Source organism: Mus caroli, chromosome 5 (genome assembly GCF_900094665.2).
Source record: "Mus caroli chromosome 5, CAROLI_EIJ_v1.1, whole genome shotgun sequence".
Classification (NCBI taxonomy): Eukaryota; Metazoa; Chordata; class Mammalia; order Rodentia; family Muridae; genus Mus; species Mus caroli.
Window position 1 is genome coordinate 103,599,341 of NC_034574.1, and position 18,873 is coordinate 103,618,213.

General features: G+C 44.1%; 1 protein-coding gene and 2 non-coding genes across 15 annotated transcripts in view; all 3 read right to left on the reverse strand.

Annotated features, from left to right (window-relative positions):
• Ep400 (E1A binding protein p400) overlaps positions 1 to 18,873 on the reverse strand; it is a 106,818-nt gene that overhangs the window by 9,977 nt on the left and 77,968 nt on the right. For 8 of the 13 annotated variants that reach the window (XM_029477957.1, XM_029477962.1, XM_029477961.1 and 5 more), the window contains 17 exons: positions 17,512 to 17,708; positions 14,075 to 14,186; positions 13,687 to 13,830; positions 11,215 to 11,373; positions 10,938 to 11,021; positions 10,399 to 10,533; positions 9,930 to 9,974; positions 9,689 to 9,842; positions 8,985 to 9,226; positions 8,648 to 8,821; positions 7,444 to 7,491; positions 5,976 to 6,112; positions 5,798 to 5,854; positions 2,743 to 2,821; positions 2,337 to 2,630; positions 917 to 962; positions 737 to 843 (listed from right to left, as the gene is read on the reverse strand). In XM_029477957.1, coding sequence (XP_029333817.1) covers positions 737 to 843; positions 917 to 962; positions 2,337 to 2,630; positions 2,743 to 2,821; positions 5,798 to 5,854; positions 5,976 to 6,112; positions 7,444 to 7,491; positions 8,648 to 8,821; positions 8,985 to 9,226; positions 9,689 to 9,842; positions 9,930 to 9,974; positions 10,399 to 10,533; positions 10,938 to 11,021; positions 11,215 to 11,373; positions 13,687 to 13,830; positions 14,075 to 14,186; positions 17,512 to 17,708 — 2,214 coding nt within the window. The remainder of the gene's footprint in view (positions 1 to 736; positions 844 to 916; positions 963 to 2,336; positions 2,631 to 2,742; positions 2,822 to 5,797; positions 5,855 to 5,975; positions 6,113 to 7,443; positions 7,492 to 8,647; positions 8,822 to 8,984; positions 9,227 to 9,688; positions 9,843 to 9,929; positions 9,975 to 10,398; positions 10,534 to 10,937; positions 11,022 to 11,214; positions 11,374 to 13,686; positions 13,831 to 14,074; positions 14,187 to 17,511; positions 17,709 to 18,873) is intronic. The other 5 variants (XM_029477964.1, XM_021163048.1, XM_029477965.1 and 2 more) reach the window with 1 other exon arrangement.
• Positions 3,022 to 3,128, reverse strand: LOC115031274. Its single transcript, XR_003836873.1, has one exon. It is a non-coding gene; the product is annotated as a U6 spliceosomal RNA (small nuclear RNA).
• LOC115031230 lies at positions 17,942 to 18,074 on the reverse strand. The gene has a single exon (XR_003836841.1). It is a non-coding gene; the product is annotated as a small nucleolar RNA SNORA49 (small nucleolar RNA).

Sequence of the window (18,873 nt, forward strand, 5' to 3'; positions counted from 1 at the left end):
TTGTAGACCAGGCTGGCCTCGAACTCAGAAATCCGCCTGCCTCTGCCTCCCGAGTGCTGGGATTAAAGGCGTGCGCCACCACGCCCGGCTGAGATATCACTTCTTATATAAGAGATAGGCTGCTTTTCAGGCTTGGTATCTGAGAATCAAGTAAGTGCATTGCAATGTGTTTCGACTGTAAGCTATAAAAAGAAAAGCAGGTGGCTGACACTAGGAAAACTTTCTGACCACATGCCCTGTTCTGTACCACAGAGGGGGGGGGCGTTTGCTCTTTGCCTGGGAGGTCATCGTCCCACAGCCAACCTATAGCTTAATGCTTGTGATGGCTCTCTCCTGCCCAGTTGCCTTCACCCCGGGGAATTGGGGTTGCTTGGGTTGCTCTCCTCATACAGCACTGAGCCGCACTCCAGCACAGCACTCTACCAGGATACCCATGTCACCTCTGCTTCCCACTGATAGAGTGAGGCACAGGTAAGGGCACCTGGGCCAGGGGGGTTGGCTGCTGTTTCTTCACATACCACCTCTCTCCTCTCTGTAAACCTGTCCTATGGGGACATTCATCCTTCCCTAATAATACAAAAGAGAGCAGTTCCCTAACACCTGATGATTACCAAACTGACCAGCTGCTTATTTATGAAATTCAAACTAGACCAGTTACTTTTCTTATCTGTGGAACATTCAAGAAGCAAACAGTCTTCCCAGAATGGCATGCTCTCTGAGCATGGGGACAACTCACAGTCAACGTTCCAGGAGCCACAGGTGATGCCAGACGCTTGTTAATGGACTGGAAAGTAGCAGGGACACCAGCTATTGTGTTCACAATCACATTTCCACTTACAGTCCCTAAAGAGGAGGATATGAGTGAGGCCAGAGGAGAAAGACTGAGCTCTTTTCAAGTCCTGTGCACAATCCTCACCTGTTGGGATGCTTGTTCCAGTGACTGACGTTTTAATGGTTCCTGCCTATTGAAAACAGAAACTCAGATTTAACTTCAGGTCAGGCCTTCTGCTACATAAACTTTACAAAATCAATTATCATCGGTCAATGCAAATCCCAGACATATTCCTTTGGCTGCCTTCAGTCTGCTTACCACTAAGGCTGTCTCTAGCTTGGCTCCCCTTCCCATGCTGCCTCTCACCACATGCATCATCTTCAGCCCTGCATCCTGTCCCTCATGCTGGCCACATGTGAGCCTCTGTTCCAGCTGTTTTCCTCCTCCTCACCAATGCCTTCCTGTCCCTCAGGCCTCAACTTTCAAATGCCACTTCGTCAGTATCTTCCTACCAACCAATCACTATCCAAATTCTTCCTGTGATCATCACTCTATTCCACATAGGAAGACAAACTCCAAAGGGCAGGAAATACTGCCCATGAGCCTTACTTTGAAAGTCCCCACATTTACCATACAGTGTAAATGTATCATCTGAGTGAAGGGAGAATGTTGCCCACCACATACAAAAACCCATCACAGCTCAATGTTAACAATTCAAGGTTTGAGGAATGTCTCAGTTGGTAAAGTGCTTGCTTTGCAAAGCCTCCAAGTAGTGGTGTGTGATTGTAATCCCTGTACTGGTGAAATGCAGACAAGAGGATCCTTGGGGCCCACTGGCCAGCCTACTTAGCCAGTTCTGCAAGACCCAGGTGAAGGCTCATCCCCAAAACGAGAGTGGATAGCTCCTGAGACCACCATCCAAACCTTTGGCCTCTGTACGGAACAACATTCCAGTGTACTTGTACGCAACACACAAATACTTTCAAGCCTGGCTGACAGCCTTAAGTGTCATCCCATTAGCACAGGGCCTGTTCTCTTCAAATGTAACTATACATGGCTTCAATGACTGTGTGATGAACATCATAGAAAACGAATATAAGCATTTATGTTAACATCTGTGTTGGCCACAATGAATTTCCTTTGTCTATTTGTGCACTTACAGCTTGAGAATGTGGGTGAGCCTGAGTGGCATCCCCAGGTGGTGGCCGTGTATGCACAGTAACCCAGAAAGCACTGCTCTGTCCACTTTCAGAGACTGAGGGAACAACCTCATCTGTCTTATTTTACAGAATGCAGCTTCTTTCTTGTATGAGTTGTGGTCTTGTTTTACAGCTCAGGCCGCACTCACACTCCCTCAAGCCTGGATTAAAAGGATGTGTGACTACACTCAACTGTAGGACCCAGATTCTCCTTAGTCCTGATCCTCATACCAAAGAGTGGCTTTACCCTCCCAATCAAGAGATGGTAAAGGATGGCTTAGTCAGCTGAAAATGCAGGCGTCCCCTAGGATGCACTCTGAGTTCTCAGAGGGAGGTGTACAGACTGTGGGTTTAGAGGCTCTCACCAGCACAGCAGCACTGCCCACAGTCGTCATTGTGGGCTGCCCCTTTGACTGTGGCTGCACAGGCTGTGGCTGGGCCTGGACCTGGGGCTGGGGCTGGACAGCAGGCTGCCCTGCTGGTGTCTGACTGCTTGCTGCCTGTGGCTGCGGCACAGGTGGTGGTGGCTGCTGTGGAGGTGGCGGGGGTTGCTGCTGCTGTTGCTGCTGCTGCTGCTGTTGCTGTTGCTGCTGCTGTTGTTGCTGAGGGGGCGGCTGTGTCACTGGTGGCTGCTGTGCCTTCTGCTGATCAGCCAAAGCCTAAAAGGACCAGGTGGGAAAAGAAGCTGCTAAAGGAACTGGACCCATTCTAGGGTGACAGCATGTTACAGCAGAATGGCTCTGAGAGGACCCAGCTTTCAGAGCACCATACCTTTTTCTCTTTTGCAATTCGCTCTGCACGGAGAGATGCAACTTGAATGGGAGGCAGCGGCTTGTCATAGTTGATTCCACTTAAAAGTAAAAAGCCAAAGTTAAAAAGCTCTTATCTACAGCTTCAGTTAACATATATTAGCCATGTTCAAAAATTTACTGGAAATATTCCACAAACAATTCATTAGGTTTTTTGTTTTTGGTTTTTTTTAAATAGACTTAATTTTTTATTTTATTTTTATGAGTACACTGTGGCTGTCTTTTTTTTCTTTTTTCTTTTAAAAATATGGAATGCTTCACAAATTTGCGAGTCATCCTTGCTCAGGAGCCATGCCAATCTTCTCTGTATCATTCCAATTTTAGTATATGTGCTGCCGAAACGAGCACTGGAGCTATCTTTTGTCACGCCAGAAGAGGGCATTGGATCCCACTACAGATGGCTTTGAGCCACCATGTAGCTGCTGGGAATTGAACTCAGGACCTCTGGAAGAGCAGTCAGTGCTCTTAACCACTGAGCCATCTCTCCAGCCCCTAGACTTAATTTTATAAACTATGTATATGTGTTTGAGTTTATGCACACAGGTGTCTAAAGAGGCAAGAGATGGCACTGATTTCCTGGAGCTAAAGTAATGGGTGGGTGTGAACCACATGACATGGGTCCTAAGAATGGAACTCGTATCTGCCAAGCCAATCATCAACTCTATCATTCATTAGTTTTAAACTATATATATTGCCCTCAATACTTTGAAAATGTGCTTTGTCAGCCAGGGGGTGGTGGCGCACACCTTTAATCCCAGCATGGGGGAGGCAGAGGCAGGCAGATTTCTGAGTTCAAGGCGAGCCTGGTCTACAAAGTGAGTTCCAGGACAGCCCAGGCTATACAGAGAAACCCTGCCTCGAAAAAACAAAACAAAAACAAAAACAAAAACAAAAACAAAAACAAAAAATAGTCGGACAGTGGCGGTATACTCCTTTAATCTCAGCACTTAGGAAGCAGAAGCAGGCTGATCTCTTTAAGATTGTGGCCACCCTTTTCACAGAGTTCCAGGATGGCCAGGGCTACACAGAGAAATCCTGTCTCTAAAAATAAATAAATAAATAAATAAATAAAACAAAAACCCACTGGCCAACCAAAAGACACAAACAAAAACCCAAAACCCAAACAACCCCCACAAACAAACAAAACCCGACTTGACTTAATAATGTACAAAGAGAGAATGATGGGAATGTAATATATGCCAAAAAGAAGTCATACGACGCTTAAATGAAAAATGAAAGGTTTTTACTTGAGAAAAAACAGTATACAGCACATGGTGGCTCATGCCTGCCTGTACAGGATTCCCATCACTCTGGAGGCTGAGGCAGGAGGATTAACACAAGGTTCAAGGCCACCTTGTACTAAAAAAGGCCTTGTCTCAAAAAAGAAAACACACAACCCCTCCCCGCCCTTCCCCAGCACACATGAGCCCCAGCACACATGAGATTCAGTACTTTCTGCAGTTTCAGGAATCTACTATCAGGCAGTACTCCATGAACTCTGTGGGTCTGCCCCAGACATCCCTCCACAAGTCCTCCACAGCCTACCAAAGAACCTAGAGCCTGTGCAAAGTTATCCCAAAACACTGGACAAATGCCACCCCACCCCCTATTCCCACTATATAGACAACCCTCCTACCAATACCACAGAGCAGATGCTGTAAGGTTTACCCAGCTAAATTACATGAGGGGCCACGGTGACCTCGATAATGCTCACATCTAGCTCTATGAGTGCCCTGCTCAGCCCATGAAAGTCTCACAGCCCCTGCAGCACACTCTGGTTTTTGCCTATACTACTCTGGTGACTTGGAGTCTCTTTTGTCTTCAGCTTCCTCTCTAGGCCCAGTTCACAACCCATCTTCCTAAGAGGTGACTAAACACCTGAAACTATGCTTCCCAAACCTGAAGCACCCTCCTTTAGGTTCTAAACTCTACATAGAACAGCTACCTGTGAAGATCCTCTCTTCCCTCTTTTATGCTACACATACCTCTAGAAGGCATACCAGCATCTTTCATTAAGCACTGTGTGCTCTGCTAGCCCTTGACCTACTAATAAAAACATCAGCTGAATTAATTCACTGTTTCACCCAACCAATAAGCACTGCTGCAGAGGTGCAGATAGCGAATGAGTTTTATAGGGCATTTCTGAAGGTAATTCCTATCAGAAAGAAATACAGAGGCCTGGGCTTCAAGTTTCCACATGGTGGTCCAGCACTGGGAGATGGAACACTGAGAGATGAACAGCCCAGGTCACACAGGGCACTGTTAAAGGAAGTCCAGTATTGCTACTGGGCTCTCAGCAAATATGCCATGAGTTGACTCTTTGGCAATGACCACTCGCACAGCTATGTGACAAGGAGACACATACAATTTAACAAGAAAGCGGGTGCTGGACAGGAAATGACCAGTGTACACATATGTAGTGTTGAAGACAAAGAGGTGGCTGTTTCACCCAAGCAGATCTCCTTCCTAATAGTTATTCCAGAGAATATATAAAAGCACTGCTCGTATCCAGCCCACTTCTCAGCTCCAAAGAGAGCTTCATCTTCCCATTTCACCACCTACCCACTGACTATTTTCTTTTTCCTTTATTGAATAACAAAGTACTGTCATCTTAATATCCTTTTATGGTACAACCAACAAAAGTTGGACTTGCAGGGGAGAGGAACCTGGTAAGAATCTTCCTTGAAATCACTCTCTTAGCCTTGGAACACATTAGCTATACCTGAGAACAAAGCCCCTGAAACAAAGCAAGAAGGGGTGATGACTCCTTATAAATGCAGGACATGATTCTCAATGTGTCTGTCTATCTGGCAGAGGCTAACCCAGACAAACTCTGATCAAGGGCAAAAAACCTCAAGTTTTCTCAAGGTCAGAGTCTATACCATCATGGCTAAAGCTTAGATCATGCTATTTTATATAAGAGTTTAGTATTCTACTGAACTTAAAACAAACTCATTTCAAAAGCAAAAAAAAAAAATGTGTCAAATTCATAGAAGTAAATTCATAGAAGTAAGTACCTTTCTGCCAGGACAGAGGCATGTTTGGGGTTCTTCTGAAAGGGATTCATGCCAAGTCTGCAACAGAGAAACCAGAGAACAGTTACTGAAGGAGGGAAGCCAATCAGAAGCAAGTCTCAGTCAGCAGCCTCTAGGCTGACACAATCTCAGTAACACAGTGCGAGCCCAGGGGACATACAGAGGCTTGATTGGGGGGCTTCTCTTGCCAGCTGTCATTTTCATCAGCTCAAAGTGGCTCGTGTACAACTGGGTGTGAGTGGCGTTTTCATCCTGAGCATAAATCTGGCTTGTGCGGAGAGGACGATTGTTCTTACTCTGAAACAAAATTGATAGGAGCTCATCAAGTTTGGACCATAAGCCTGGCACACTACTACTCTGGAAACAGCATTTGCTGAATCAGAAGCCTGTGTCTAAGCTCCAAGGGCCGCACCCAAGTCCCATTCCCTTCCTTCCTTTCTGGGATAACCTAATACAACAGTAGCAACAATGAGTGATCACCATTTGCTGGTACTTGGCAATCTTCCCCAATCCTTAGGAACCTTTGCTCAATTGAACCTTCACTGAGGAGAGAAATATTTTACAAAATATTCAGGGTCACATCCTGGAGTTAACACATGGCAGGTGACAAGGTAGGGTTGGCTGCAAGTCTTCAACAGTTGAGTCTAATACCCATGGTCAGTAAAGGGCAGTGGTAATCTAACCCAGATACCTTCTACCCACAGTAAACAGTATGGCAACAGGGGTGTCTAAGACTTCATTCTTTGAAGACTGTGACATCATTTGTACCACATGATCTTTCCTGCTTATAATGCAGATAAACAAAAAGACAGTCAACAGTGGTCCACTTGCTACCCACTTACCCAAGCACTTCCCCTCAGATACAAAGTCCAGAGATACAACTGTGCAAGGTCAGAGACAAGAGTTCACAACTCCACCTGGCCCAGGACTCTTTCTGACGCTCAGTATCTCTGAACCCAGACTAACTCCATTATTGAAGTCAGTTATACCTAGTATAATTATGATATACTTAGGCAAATAAACACATGTACACATACGTTGCTGGAGGGATGCCTTAAGTTTAGAGAGAATGCCAAGGAAAGTCAGAACTAAAAAAACGAATGTGCACGGTTACATGGATCAGCTTGTGAACACTGTCCCCTATATAAGCATTCTCCAATTTAAACAACAACAACATTAAACAAAGGGAAGCAGGGAGAGGGGAAAGTTAAGAGCCAGTGAGTCACACCCACCACCAGAGCAAAGGTAAGACAAGGCTAAAGGCAGGAAGGACATGTGTTCAGCAACAAAGCCCTGACTGGTTCTAGCCATGAACAATAGCTCCAGGGCTATATAGACACACGCGTATGTTATTCTTACTGGCATCTAGCCACCATGTTACAAGCCTCAACAAGGGTGTGAACAACAGGGAGGCTTCTCAATGTCCCTGAGGGTCTCAGTGAATCACTGTGTGGTTCCTTCAGCTGAAGAAGCAAAGCCTCTATTTTATAGGAATAAAAGGCACTTGAGAAAACCCTAAGTGCTGTATTTCTGATCCTACAGTCCAGGCTCAGCCTGGATCTCACTGTGCTCCTTTGCACAGGCACTTACAGAAAGCTTTCCATCTCATTCAGAACACCTCCTCGTACCTTATAAATATTTTGTGCCTTTTTCTTTGGATTAGCTTCACAAATCAGCTATAAGAGAAGAAAATATTTTAGCTTTATTTTTTTTCAATATTAAGGTAATGGCTGCTATTATTATAAATGTTTCCAGAACATAAAAGAGTGAATGTGAGGTTTCAGGAAGTTTTACGGTAGAGGAATCACAGAATGGTATCATGAGGAAGGCTTGCTTTTTTATTAAAAAAAGCAAACAAATGTTTTGTTCTGAGACGAGTGTTTTAGAAATGACAAGAGATGGTTCAAAGAGTGGTCACAGAAGTGAGGTGAGTGTGACATCCTCATTCCAAGGGCACACTCGGCTCTTAACACCAAGGTCGTTTTCACAAATTGTACCAAAACAAGGACTAGATGCCTGTCTTGCCAACATTGCTGTTGCTCCTAAGCTAATGGACATACTGAGGTGGTCAGAAAGACAGTGTTCTCTGCACACCTGACTTGGCAACAGGGCTGAACATATGCAAAAGCTGGTATGACATGTGCAGAAAAACTACGGTTAAGTGGCAAAAAGAAAAAAAAAAAAGAAAAAGAAAGAAACGAAAAGAAACGAAAAGAAAAGAAAGGGGAACTGTGTAAAGAAAAGAAAGCCAAATGGAGAAACAGAAACAGACAAAGTCAGGGCAGGAAGGAGGGAAGCTGGGTAGAGACCTGCGTGTCCCTGAGCAGCAGCACTGACTCATCTTCATCCAGGATGCAAACCATAGCAGGTTTCTTAAAATGCAGACACAATGGTTTGGCCGTATTATCAGTCAATAAATACTTGTAATGCTCAGAATTATCCCAGAAAGAGACTGTGCTTGTGACCCACTGATTGTGCTTGCAGTGCAGAAAGTATGAGTAGACTCTTCTTTAAATGAACTGGTTACCAAATAAAAAGAAGAGTTCTTCCCTCACTCATCCAAAGCTTATAGTAACAAAAACTAGCTATGATGAAGGACAGATGGCGTAGTTTTCCACCCTGCAGTAACAGCACAGATGCTGCTGCTAACACCAACCCTCCACCAATGTTCACACTGTGTGTCAGGTACTATGTACACATGGGCCTCACTGGTCAAGAAGGCTGACTTCATCACAGTCTACCAGGATGGCTACACGGCTCAGCAATGCACAGCAAGACCTAGTCAATGCAGAGGCCAGATCTTCCCAGGAAGACCAAGAAGCCCAAGCTCACCTTCCCCTCCTCCCTGGGAATGATGACGTTCTCATAACGATTCCGGCACTGCTTGGAAGAACGGTAGATTCGACTACAGGAGTTGACAACATCACTGACAAGGTCCCAATTAGGAGTGTGGGCAGGTGACACAATCGTGAGGTTCAAGGGCAGCTCAAGCAACTGCTTTACAGCCTGGAGGTTGGAGTTTCAGAGCACAAAGGTCAACACACTTCGAATGCATTGTTGATGTCTTTCCATGTGTCAAAAAACACCCCACACAGCACTATGAATTGCCAATGTGGGGGAGCAAACAAACCACAGGAATGCTCAACTCAAAGATACCACAGCCACTCACCTGTAGCAAGGCCCAGTCCTCGCCAATGAGCCAGTCAGGACTGTCCTGGGCAGGTTCCCCTGAGGACTTGACATAGGTGGGCAGAGGCTTGGCAAAAGGTGTCTGTTGCTTCAGCAGCAGGTTCTTCTTCTGCTCTTTGCCTTCACGCCGGATTTTCAACATACCAGGTGTTGCCCGGTCAAACAAGGACCGGGGCGGGACAACTGCCTCACCATGCCGCTGCTTCTTCTTCCGGCCTGCAGCTGAACAGGAGCAGAGTTCAGCAATATAGGATAGAGATTTCCCCACCAGTGAGATGAAGAAAAGGGAAGAAGGCACGCAGAGGCATGTAGACCAAGGAACTATGGAAACAACTGCTAAAGGCAAAAATGTTTCTTGAGTTCACTATTTATCTGTTTTGGGTTTTCAAAAGTCTTACTACTTAGCACAGGCTGGCCATAAACTCTTATGATCTTTCCACCTCAGTGTTCCAAGGGCTGTGAACACAGATACATGCCATGGCACCCACCCTCCCAGGAGTTTTCTAGTACTAACAACTGTAACCATCAAGCTTCTTCCCCTAAAATAGGAGAACCCAGGAACACGGTACAAGAGACAATGGATGGGTCCCTCCTCCCATCCCAGCAGAGGGAGGAAGAGCCACAGTGACTTAGCCTCTCATCAGCACAGCAATTCCTGGGGGCAGAAGTCAGTGAGGTGCACACCTGAGGGGTCTGTTTTGTGCCGCTTGCGCTCCTTCCTCACATAAACAGGAGGCAGCTTAGCTTCTGGGATGGGTGTGGTCTCATACATGAGACACATAACTGAGTCAATGTAGATATCATTGTCATCCTGAGGAGGGGTGGGTGGTGTCCAGAGCTGTATAGAGAAAGCAGGTTCCATAAGCTGCCAAGCTGTGGGCAAGGTTGTCCCTTGACCAGGCATTCAGGGAGAGGAGTCACATACCGGCATGACTTCTGTTTGTCCATCAGCATCTTCATAGACATACTCCTATGGAACACAAGTGTGAGACACAACAAAGGCTTTGCTTCATGCTACATGTAACAAATCAATATTCAATCATGATTGTGGATTTAAAACTGTGTTTTATTTAAATAAATTTATTTAAATAAATTCCAGAAGTCCCATCCCATCCCATCTGTTAAGTCAGTTTATCAGTGAAGACCTCAAAGTGTCAATTATTGCCAGTGGCACATGCCTTTGATCCTAGCACTTAGAAGGCAGAGGCCAACAGATCTCTGTGAGTTTGAGGACAGCCTGGTCTATAGAGCTGGATTCAGGAGAGCCAGTGCTACACAGAGAAACCCTATCTTGAAAAGCCAAAACAATGTCAATTATTAGGAATATGCTTTCAGAACAGCAGTCAGGTGAGGAAGGAGCTGAGTGCTCTCCTCAGAAGCGGATGCTAGCTTACCATAGTATAGGCATCCTCCCGAGTGTAGGTGAGAAGCTCTGCCTCCTCCTGCTCCAGCTGTAGCCGGGCCTCCCTTTCCTGCAGGGCTCTAGCATTTCGGGTTTCCCAGTCCTTCATTGACGCCATTACCAAATCCTGCCAGAAAAAAGCATAGGAAAAAAGAACTTCTAGATCAGAACAGGCAAGCTGTTTCTGACCTCTTCTTAGTGGTCAACTCACCCAGCCACTGTGCACACACATGGTGGAGCTCCCTCTCCCCAAAGGGATCTCTCAGTTCATACTGCTACACTCTATGCTCTGTCCATCAACATAAAACCCTCAGTCAGCCCCAAGTTGCTTCCAAACTAGTGCAATGACATCAAGGTAAAAATCCAGCAACCCAGCTGCCTGTACAGGGCTTCCAAGATCGCAGTCTCACTGGCCTGCACTGCTAGGATCTGGATGTACCTTGATTTCATGAAGTCATAGTCACTTCAAATCAAATTCTGTACTGAGAAATTTTGCTTTTACTATGTCATACCAAAACTTGATTCTCTTACCTCACTGCTTCTCTCTTTTTCTTGTTCAGTGGTCGTATGGAACAATTCCAAGTAATTCAATGCATATTTTTCAATTGGAGTAAGCTATTTTAAAAATACATTTTTGAACTGGGTTAGTAGCAACTTAATATAAGATCAATAAAATTCCTCATAAAATCTTTCACCAACATTTAATTTTAAAAGTTACTGTTCTTAAGTCAAAACAAACAAAACAAATTTCACAAAAGGGTTCAAATGTTAAAAATCTTAGCTCTAAAGAAAAAAAAAGTCCCCAAACCTGTTCCATAAAGTCAGCCAACTCCTCCAGCTGTGATGGTTCCTCATCATATCTAGAGCCATCTGAGTCTGAGGACAAAGCTACAGTGCTGGATCCAGGCACAGCTTCCTCTGTGGACCTCTGTGCATCTTCCTCCAGACACTCGATGCTCTTGAGGGCCTATGGGAAGTCTGCACTGAGACTTGAAGGTGGACTTGTGAAATGAAGGAGTGTGTACTCTAACAAGCAGCAAGCCTCCAGAGGTAGTTCCCTTCTTTTAAGAGTCTCACATACGGGCTGGACGATAGGCATTCCGATGATAGACATGTGGATGTATCTAAAACTTCTAGACCTTATAAAATTACTATCAAGCTAGACAGGGAAGTCCCATGGAAGAACAAAACACTGGCATGGGTTAAGGTGCTCACGTGTGAGACAATATAACCATGGTAAAAAAACAACAACAAAAAACCAAAACACCATGCAACCAATTTTCAAAATATTTGGTAAAACCAAAACAACTTAAAAGATGACCATACCACACAAGACCCACAAAAATCATTTCCAGAAGACAACAGAAAAGGGCACCACAGTGACCTGGAGAATCTTTAAAGCTGGATACAGAAAGCACTGACAATGATGACAGGTCTAAGAATCTCTATTCAGCAAGATAAAGAACAATGTGAGCCCATAAATACAAAGAACCCAAAAGGACAGTAAGAAAGAGAGAAAGGAGAAAACAAAACAATCCTCACCAGCGGACAGTGAGACGGTTCAGCTAGTAAAGGCTTCTGTTGCCAAAACACATGGTGGAAGGAGCTGACTCCTGCAAGCTGTCCTCTGACCCACTTACACACTTGAGCGTGTACACACACACACACACACACGTTTGGAAAATACTGGGCTGGAGAGATGGTGCCCTTGGTCTATCAGAGGACCTGAATTTAGTTCCCAGCATCTTGGGTGGTTCACAACAGCCTGTAAATGCAGCTCCAGGAAAACTGACTCCCTTTTCTGGTCTCTGGAGTCACTCACACTCATGTATGCATCCATGTGCACACAAAAATTACAAAATAAAATACATTTAAAAAAAAAGTCTCCAAAATCCAAAAACTTGACGAAGCAATTATCCAGGAGCTGGGGTGAGGCTCAGTAGTAGGTTTCCATGAAGTCTAGGGTTTTATTGCCAGCTTTGGGGCAAAGGGGAAGACAGTCAAATGGCCATCAAGCTCATGAAAGAGGGTGTTCAGATTTACTATTCAACAGCAAGATGCAAAATAAATCTATCATAGGAGACCACAGCTTAAGAGAGAGGCCATCCAACTGAAGCAATCCACAGCAGCTGCAGCACTCAGATGTCACTGAGGCATGCCACTTGGCTGTATCTACTAGTAAGTTGTGTGTGCAGGACATGCTGGCCACAGACCGTGCTTCTAGGCTGACATTCAGCAGGAACACATGAACATGCTCTCACAAGACACTATAAAGTCACCCATACACAGGTCTGATGAGCAGTGTGGCAAGTTCATAAATATTATTATCCAGAATGGGGGCAGATACACTACTGCCACATGAGACAAAGAGCAGACCCAAAGTACAGAAGTCCATTCACATCCATCTCTAGGTGGACAACTGTAAAAGGATGCCACGAGAATAATCACTTCTGGAAAGGAGGGACTTTCTCAATAGTTTGGTTTTAGAATCAGAGAGTAGCTGGCCATCACCACTGTTGGTAAAGCTTTGATAGCATGAAATTCAAGCCATTAGCACACTAGGGCATTGCTGTGCACCATCATTCATGGCTTTTGCCAAAGAGCAAGCAACAAGTCAATTGTCTCCCTAGTCAAACAGCGGAATCAGAGGTGGGGCAGCTTCCATGGGAAAGACATTCAGAGTAAGACCCCTTGGGGTAAAATAGGCCTTAATCAAGCCAGAAGCAGGAGAAAGGGGATATAAGTAGTCCTGATAGGTATCTGCTATATGCCTATAAAGTTGGACACTGCACAGGACCCACATGTGCAACTCCAAACCTTCCCTCCCTGCACTGAAACAGTAATATCCCTGACATACATCCGGAGTATTACACCCCAACAAGGACCCAACATGAGATACCAAACACATTCTAGGGCCTCATCTAAGTCTTCAAAGTCAGCTGTGTATTTTACTGGGAGAGTGCTTGTGGGCCAGATGGAATGCATGGTTCAATACTAGAAAGCAAATATGGCTCAGAAAGTCCTAGTGGGAAGAGGACAATGGCTAGCATTTTCTCTCCCATTGTCTTGATACTTTTCTTTACAGTTGGGGCAGAGCAGGAAGGAAGGCAGGAATGCTTCAGGATCAACAGAGGGGAGAATCAAGAAAGAGTAAGGACTGAGCACTCAGAAGCCAGGTGAGTAAAAGCACACAACCAGACTAGGAAAGTACGCACAGTCACAACTCAAGTAGAACATTCATTGTCAAACGAGTCTTATGGAAGACCAGATTTCCTCTCACCTCTATGAAAGGTCTTGCAATCTTGGGTGCGATAGTTTCACTGACAGATGGTTCCTGAGAAAGCACCACGAATTCCTCAGCTTTCACAGGAAAGCCAGTGTCATCCATAGGTGAGTAGACTTCAAACAGCTCCTGGATAGTTCGCTAAATACAAATAATAGGCACAGTAAGTAACTTCCAGGACAGACACGATCCTGAATCTGACTTGAGCCATGGACAGTATAAAAACAGACCCAAGAATCATCCCTCATTAGTAAATTCACACTTTAAAAAAAAAAGATGATTCTGTTCACTGTGGTGTTCTTTACTGTGAGGGAGTTGGGAAATGAGACAGTCTCCCTATGTAGTCATATGTAGGAACTGAGGGTTCCTAACATATGAAAGCTACCTGCGTTAAGAAGGCCATCGAATAGTCATTTCCTTGAGCAGCTACTTCACGGATCAAATCTTTAGTTCCATTTTTTAACAATTTCTCTTCAATAGAATTGCCACTGACAAGCCTATAAAATAAAAAAGGGAAAAATATGTATACATATATAGATAAATTAAGTTACACCACCTAGAAACACAGCCATTAAATACCAGGCACAGTTGTCCAAAGGGTAGTCAGAGAAGTAGCACCTGCCTTAGCCACTGTCACTCCCTCTCCCATCTTTGCTCTCCTGTGCTCTGGAGTCTGCAGTGCAGTCCGTCTGCCTGCCACTGTTTTTCCCACCACATTCAATCTAGACCTTTCTCAATGTGTCTTGGACTCATCCCTACTGTCTGTCCTTCCAGATGACAACAGAGTTGACAGTTTTCCTGACTTGCCTTGTGAGAGACTTTCAAGAGGTGTCCAGTTCTTACCTATTCCCTGCAAGATGCTAGCCCCCCAGAAGGTCTCAGAGAACTACCCCAAGCAGGGCTCATCATCCAGTCTATTGTTTCCTACAACATTCACTGTTTTGTTTTGAAATATACTTTTAAAAAAATTTCTGGCCGGGCGGTGGTGGCGCACGCCTTTAATCCCAGCACTTGGGAGGCAGAGGCAGGCGGATTTCTGAGTTCGAGGCCAGCCTGGTCTACAAAGTGAGTTCCAGGACAGCCAGGGCTATACAGAGAAACCCTGTCTCGAAAAACCCAAAAAAAAAAAAAAATTTCTGTATATGGATGTTTTGCCCGAATGTATGTGTGTACCATTTGCATGTCTGGTGCCCAAGGCGGCTTTTGATTTCCTGAGACTGAAGTTAGAGACAGCTGGTGAGCTGCTATGTGAATGCTAGGAATTAAAATTGCATCCTCTGTAAGAGCTGCCATCTCTTCAGCTCTGACTACTTGCTTTAAGGATGTTAAATGCTAAAAGTCAAGACAAGTTAAACCATTTTAACAAATATTTTCACAGGGATGAATAAAACAAATGAGAACTTTCCAGAGAAAAGAAGATTCTAAATAGGGAACATATTAAAAAGCAAGCAATCAAGGTGCAGTGCTGTCTCTTCTCATGTTAACACAGGTCCAGTAGGTATAATTCCCCTACATTTAAGCTTTAGGAGTAGGAAAAACAGCCAGATTCTAACCTGTGAGATAACACTGTGAGATAACAGGCTGCATTTTTGTCCACTTCTGGGTTATAAGCACATCAACACTCTGTAGCACAGAGCAAGATGGCACCACCTTACATTCATGTAATAATAGTACACACATGCATAGGTTGGGTTTTGTTAAATCAGGAAATCACAATGTAGCCCAGACTAGCCTCAAACTCATTGTCTTCCTGTCTAATACTCTGGAATGCAAGGATTTTAGCACGTGCCGACATGTCCAGTATGGGTAACATTTTTTTTTCTTAAAAAATAATGAGAGAGAGACTGGGATCAACTGATAGATAATATAAGCACATAGGCATGCCTGTGCCACAACACACATGTAGAAGTCTGAGAACTTTTCTCACAAGTTGTTATCACTATTATGATATATAGTATAGTAATACAATGACAGATGGATGGATGGATGGATGGATGGATGGATGGACAGATGGATGAATGGATGGACAGATGGATGAAGTGGTAACTCTACTTCTACCATGTAGGTCCTGGATATTAAACTTAGGTAAATTAAAGGCAAATATTTTAATTAACTGAGCCACCACATGGGCCCTGTGAGTGAATTTTTAACAGACATATTGTTGTACAATGTGGCCCTTCAGGCAAAATAGCAGCCATCTTCATCAGATCAGCTGTGTCAGCTTGCAAGAGACCATTGAGTGGTCCTATTGATTATTGATGTTCTCTCAGAAAGATGGGCTGGGGAAGTCATGGACCCTCATCTTTGCATGCAATTATATACTAGGGTGTAGAGGGACTAGAGTAAGAAGGCCCAGGGAAAGTGGAAAGAAGAGATTCCATCTATGTAGCTATGCATAAGTTACTATCCATTCTAGGGTCTATCTGCTGATTTGAGGTTACCCACATCCCTGTAAGAAACCATTCATGTTCTACAAGTACGACCAATAAACTTTCTGCGATGTTTCTAGTGCTAGGCTTTGGTGGCATCAAACTTTGGCTTGTCTTTGGGGCCTTCCTTATAAGGAAGGACACACTGAGAAGGAATTCTTGCAATACATATTTTCATCATTGCTTCCTTTCCAAACCCTTCTCCTAGGCAGCCAATGCAAAGGCTATTAGGAAATGCTGTCACCCTGGGTTGGCCTTTGATGTGTGTGGCATAAGGCACAATCAATCCTGTCTGTCATGGCATATGCTAACCCACACTTGTTTCCTTTGCTAAGCAGCATGAAGAAGCTTTCCTTTTGTCTGCTCAGTAGGTAGGTGTATAGCTGCATCCTAGTGAGTGTTCCCTATTCCTGCTGCGATGAACAACACTATAGGAGGCAGATGCCTCAGCATGGCTATGGCAGGTAAAGGGCATGGCACTTTCATTTCAACAAGTCTTCTCATGCTGCTTTCAGAAGAACTGAGGTAATTCCTGGACTTCACTGACGTGGCTGTTTCCATGTCTAGACTCAGTTTCTCTTTGATATGCTTCCTGTCTGTAGTCCCAAATAGATAGTTCATGTTCAACCTATGCCCTACACTTGAAATTGAGTATTCAAATTTCTAGGCCCTCTGTATTTCCACTTTTAATTAAGAGCACCTTATTTCTCAGCTTCTGAGACTGATCTGACCTTTGCATGGAGAACTGCAAGGCAGTCCTCCAATCTATCATTTACCCATTTGTTTATTATGTTCTTTAACACTCAACCTGAAGCCTACTCATCTGTTGCCTGTCTAGACTGTGTTGTGCTCCTAAGCAGGAAAGGTGACCCAGCCCTATTCTCTGAGACCGAATACTTGCACATGAGACTAGTATTATATTAGCATAACATATAACACTCAGAAATTTCCAAGTGGGCCATGGGGCCCTTCTGTCTTGCCAATTAGCTGTGGAGGGCCACCAGTTACAATTTAATATGCTTGAAGATAATGAGACATTCCAAAGTCTTTCAACAGATATTTTATAGTACTTCAAACAAGCCAAATATAAGCTGTACTCTTCAGTTACTATAAAAGATGTACAACATGTACACACTGAACACCAAAAAGCCAACACACAACTGACCTAACACACAACTGATTACATATTCAAGTAAATGTCAAGTACAAAGGCCAGACAAAACATGCTGAAAAGGAAAATAAACCTCAGTTATGTAGAAACTTCTAAAATTCAACTGCAGCATAGTACATCTGACTCTACCTCTTAACCGTGTTTGTTACTGAATTCCTGCACCCACACTTTTCACAAAGCTCATTATGAGTATTTCTATGTGTTAGCCAGGATTGTTATCACCTGTATATGTGGATGTCCTTGCACCTCCCAATTCTATCACACCACTCCTGGGCTTTGGCATCCATAACTGGATTTAGGTCATTGTCATAAAACACCACAGTGTCAGCCTCAACAAGGTTTATGCCAGTGGCACGACTATGGGTAGAGAGAAGGGCACAGAAAATCCGCCTGTCTCTGTTGAAGCTTCTCATCAGCTCCTGAGAAGAAACAAAGTACTTAGTTAACATTTCTGGAGAATACTGGAAGACTTTTAACACCTTCTATGATCTGTCGACACAAGTTATGTTGTAACCATTTAATTTGTTCCACGAATAACATCTTAACCTGGCTCTCCTGCATGCATGCACTTCCTTCTATGCACAGCATCTCTATGTCATGTTTAGACAATAGAGACATCATGTGCATAAGGTCTCATGCCTATCTGGTACTTGCTGTCAGCCCAATCTGTAGGCCCCACAAGAAAGCAGAGTCTTGCTAGGGAGGGAGCTGTGCTTTCTCCTCTATCCTCAGGCAATGCCAGGGCACTCTACAGGCAAGAAGCCCCTGGAGTAAGGCTGAGGAAGCACAGAAAGATCTCTCTAAGCACATGGGACAACAAACTGTAATGAATGTTGAGTACTTCTCTTCTATAAATTATTTCCATGCCAAAACAGAACTAAAGTTGACCAACCCCTCTCTTCAAATAACAACCTAATTTTCTACACTATTACAAGAGACAGAGAGAGACTCCTTTCTATTTGCATGTATAATGTGTACCAACTCTCATTTGCTTTGAAACATAAAAGAACAACTCAAGTCTTGTTCTGCACTGTGTTTTTCTCCCCCAATCATGACCCTTTGTACTATACACTCATGCTTATAACTGAGACACTTCTGGTAAGGACTTTCTAGTCTGTCATTTGGAGTTGTGAAGAAAGTTGTGGTTCACCGCCAAGGCACAAACCTTCTTTGTGTGCTTTCTCCTGCTGAATATTCACTCAGTTACTAACCATGGCTTATCTTGTGCACTTCTACAGAGAACACTATGTAGCAATCATTCAGTGAAGCATTTATTGCTGTTGTGTGGAGCCCTAGACAGGGGTCACTACATCAATTGTCTAATGCATCTCTGAGGCTGGCAATCCATGCTGCTTTCTGAAGAGCTATACTAGAGGTTCTAAAAGCACTGTGTATGAGCCAAATGCTAAAAATTAACAAATATGGTCAACAAGAACATGGAAAAACTTCTCAATTTGTATTTCTTTGCCAGTTAGTCTAAAAGCCATTCACACTTTGCTGGATAGCCACCTCTTAAAGAATGTCAGCACTACCCCAGTGTGACTACAGATTACCCCTATTTGTCCTGTAAAGAATGTCAGCACT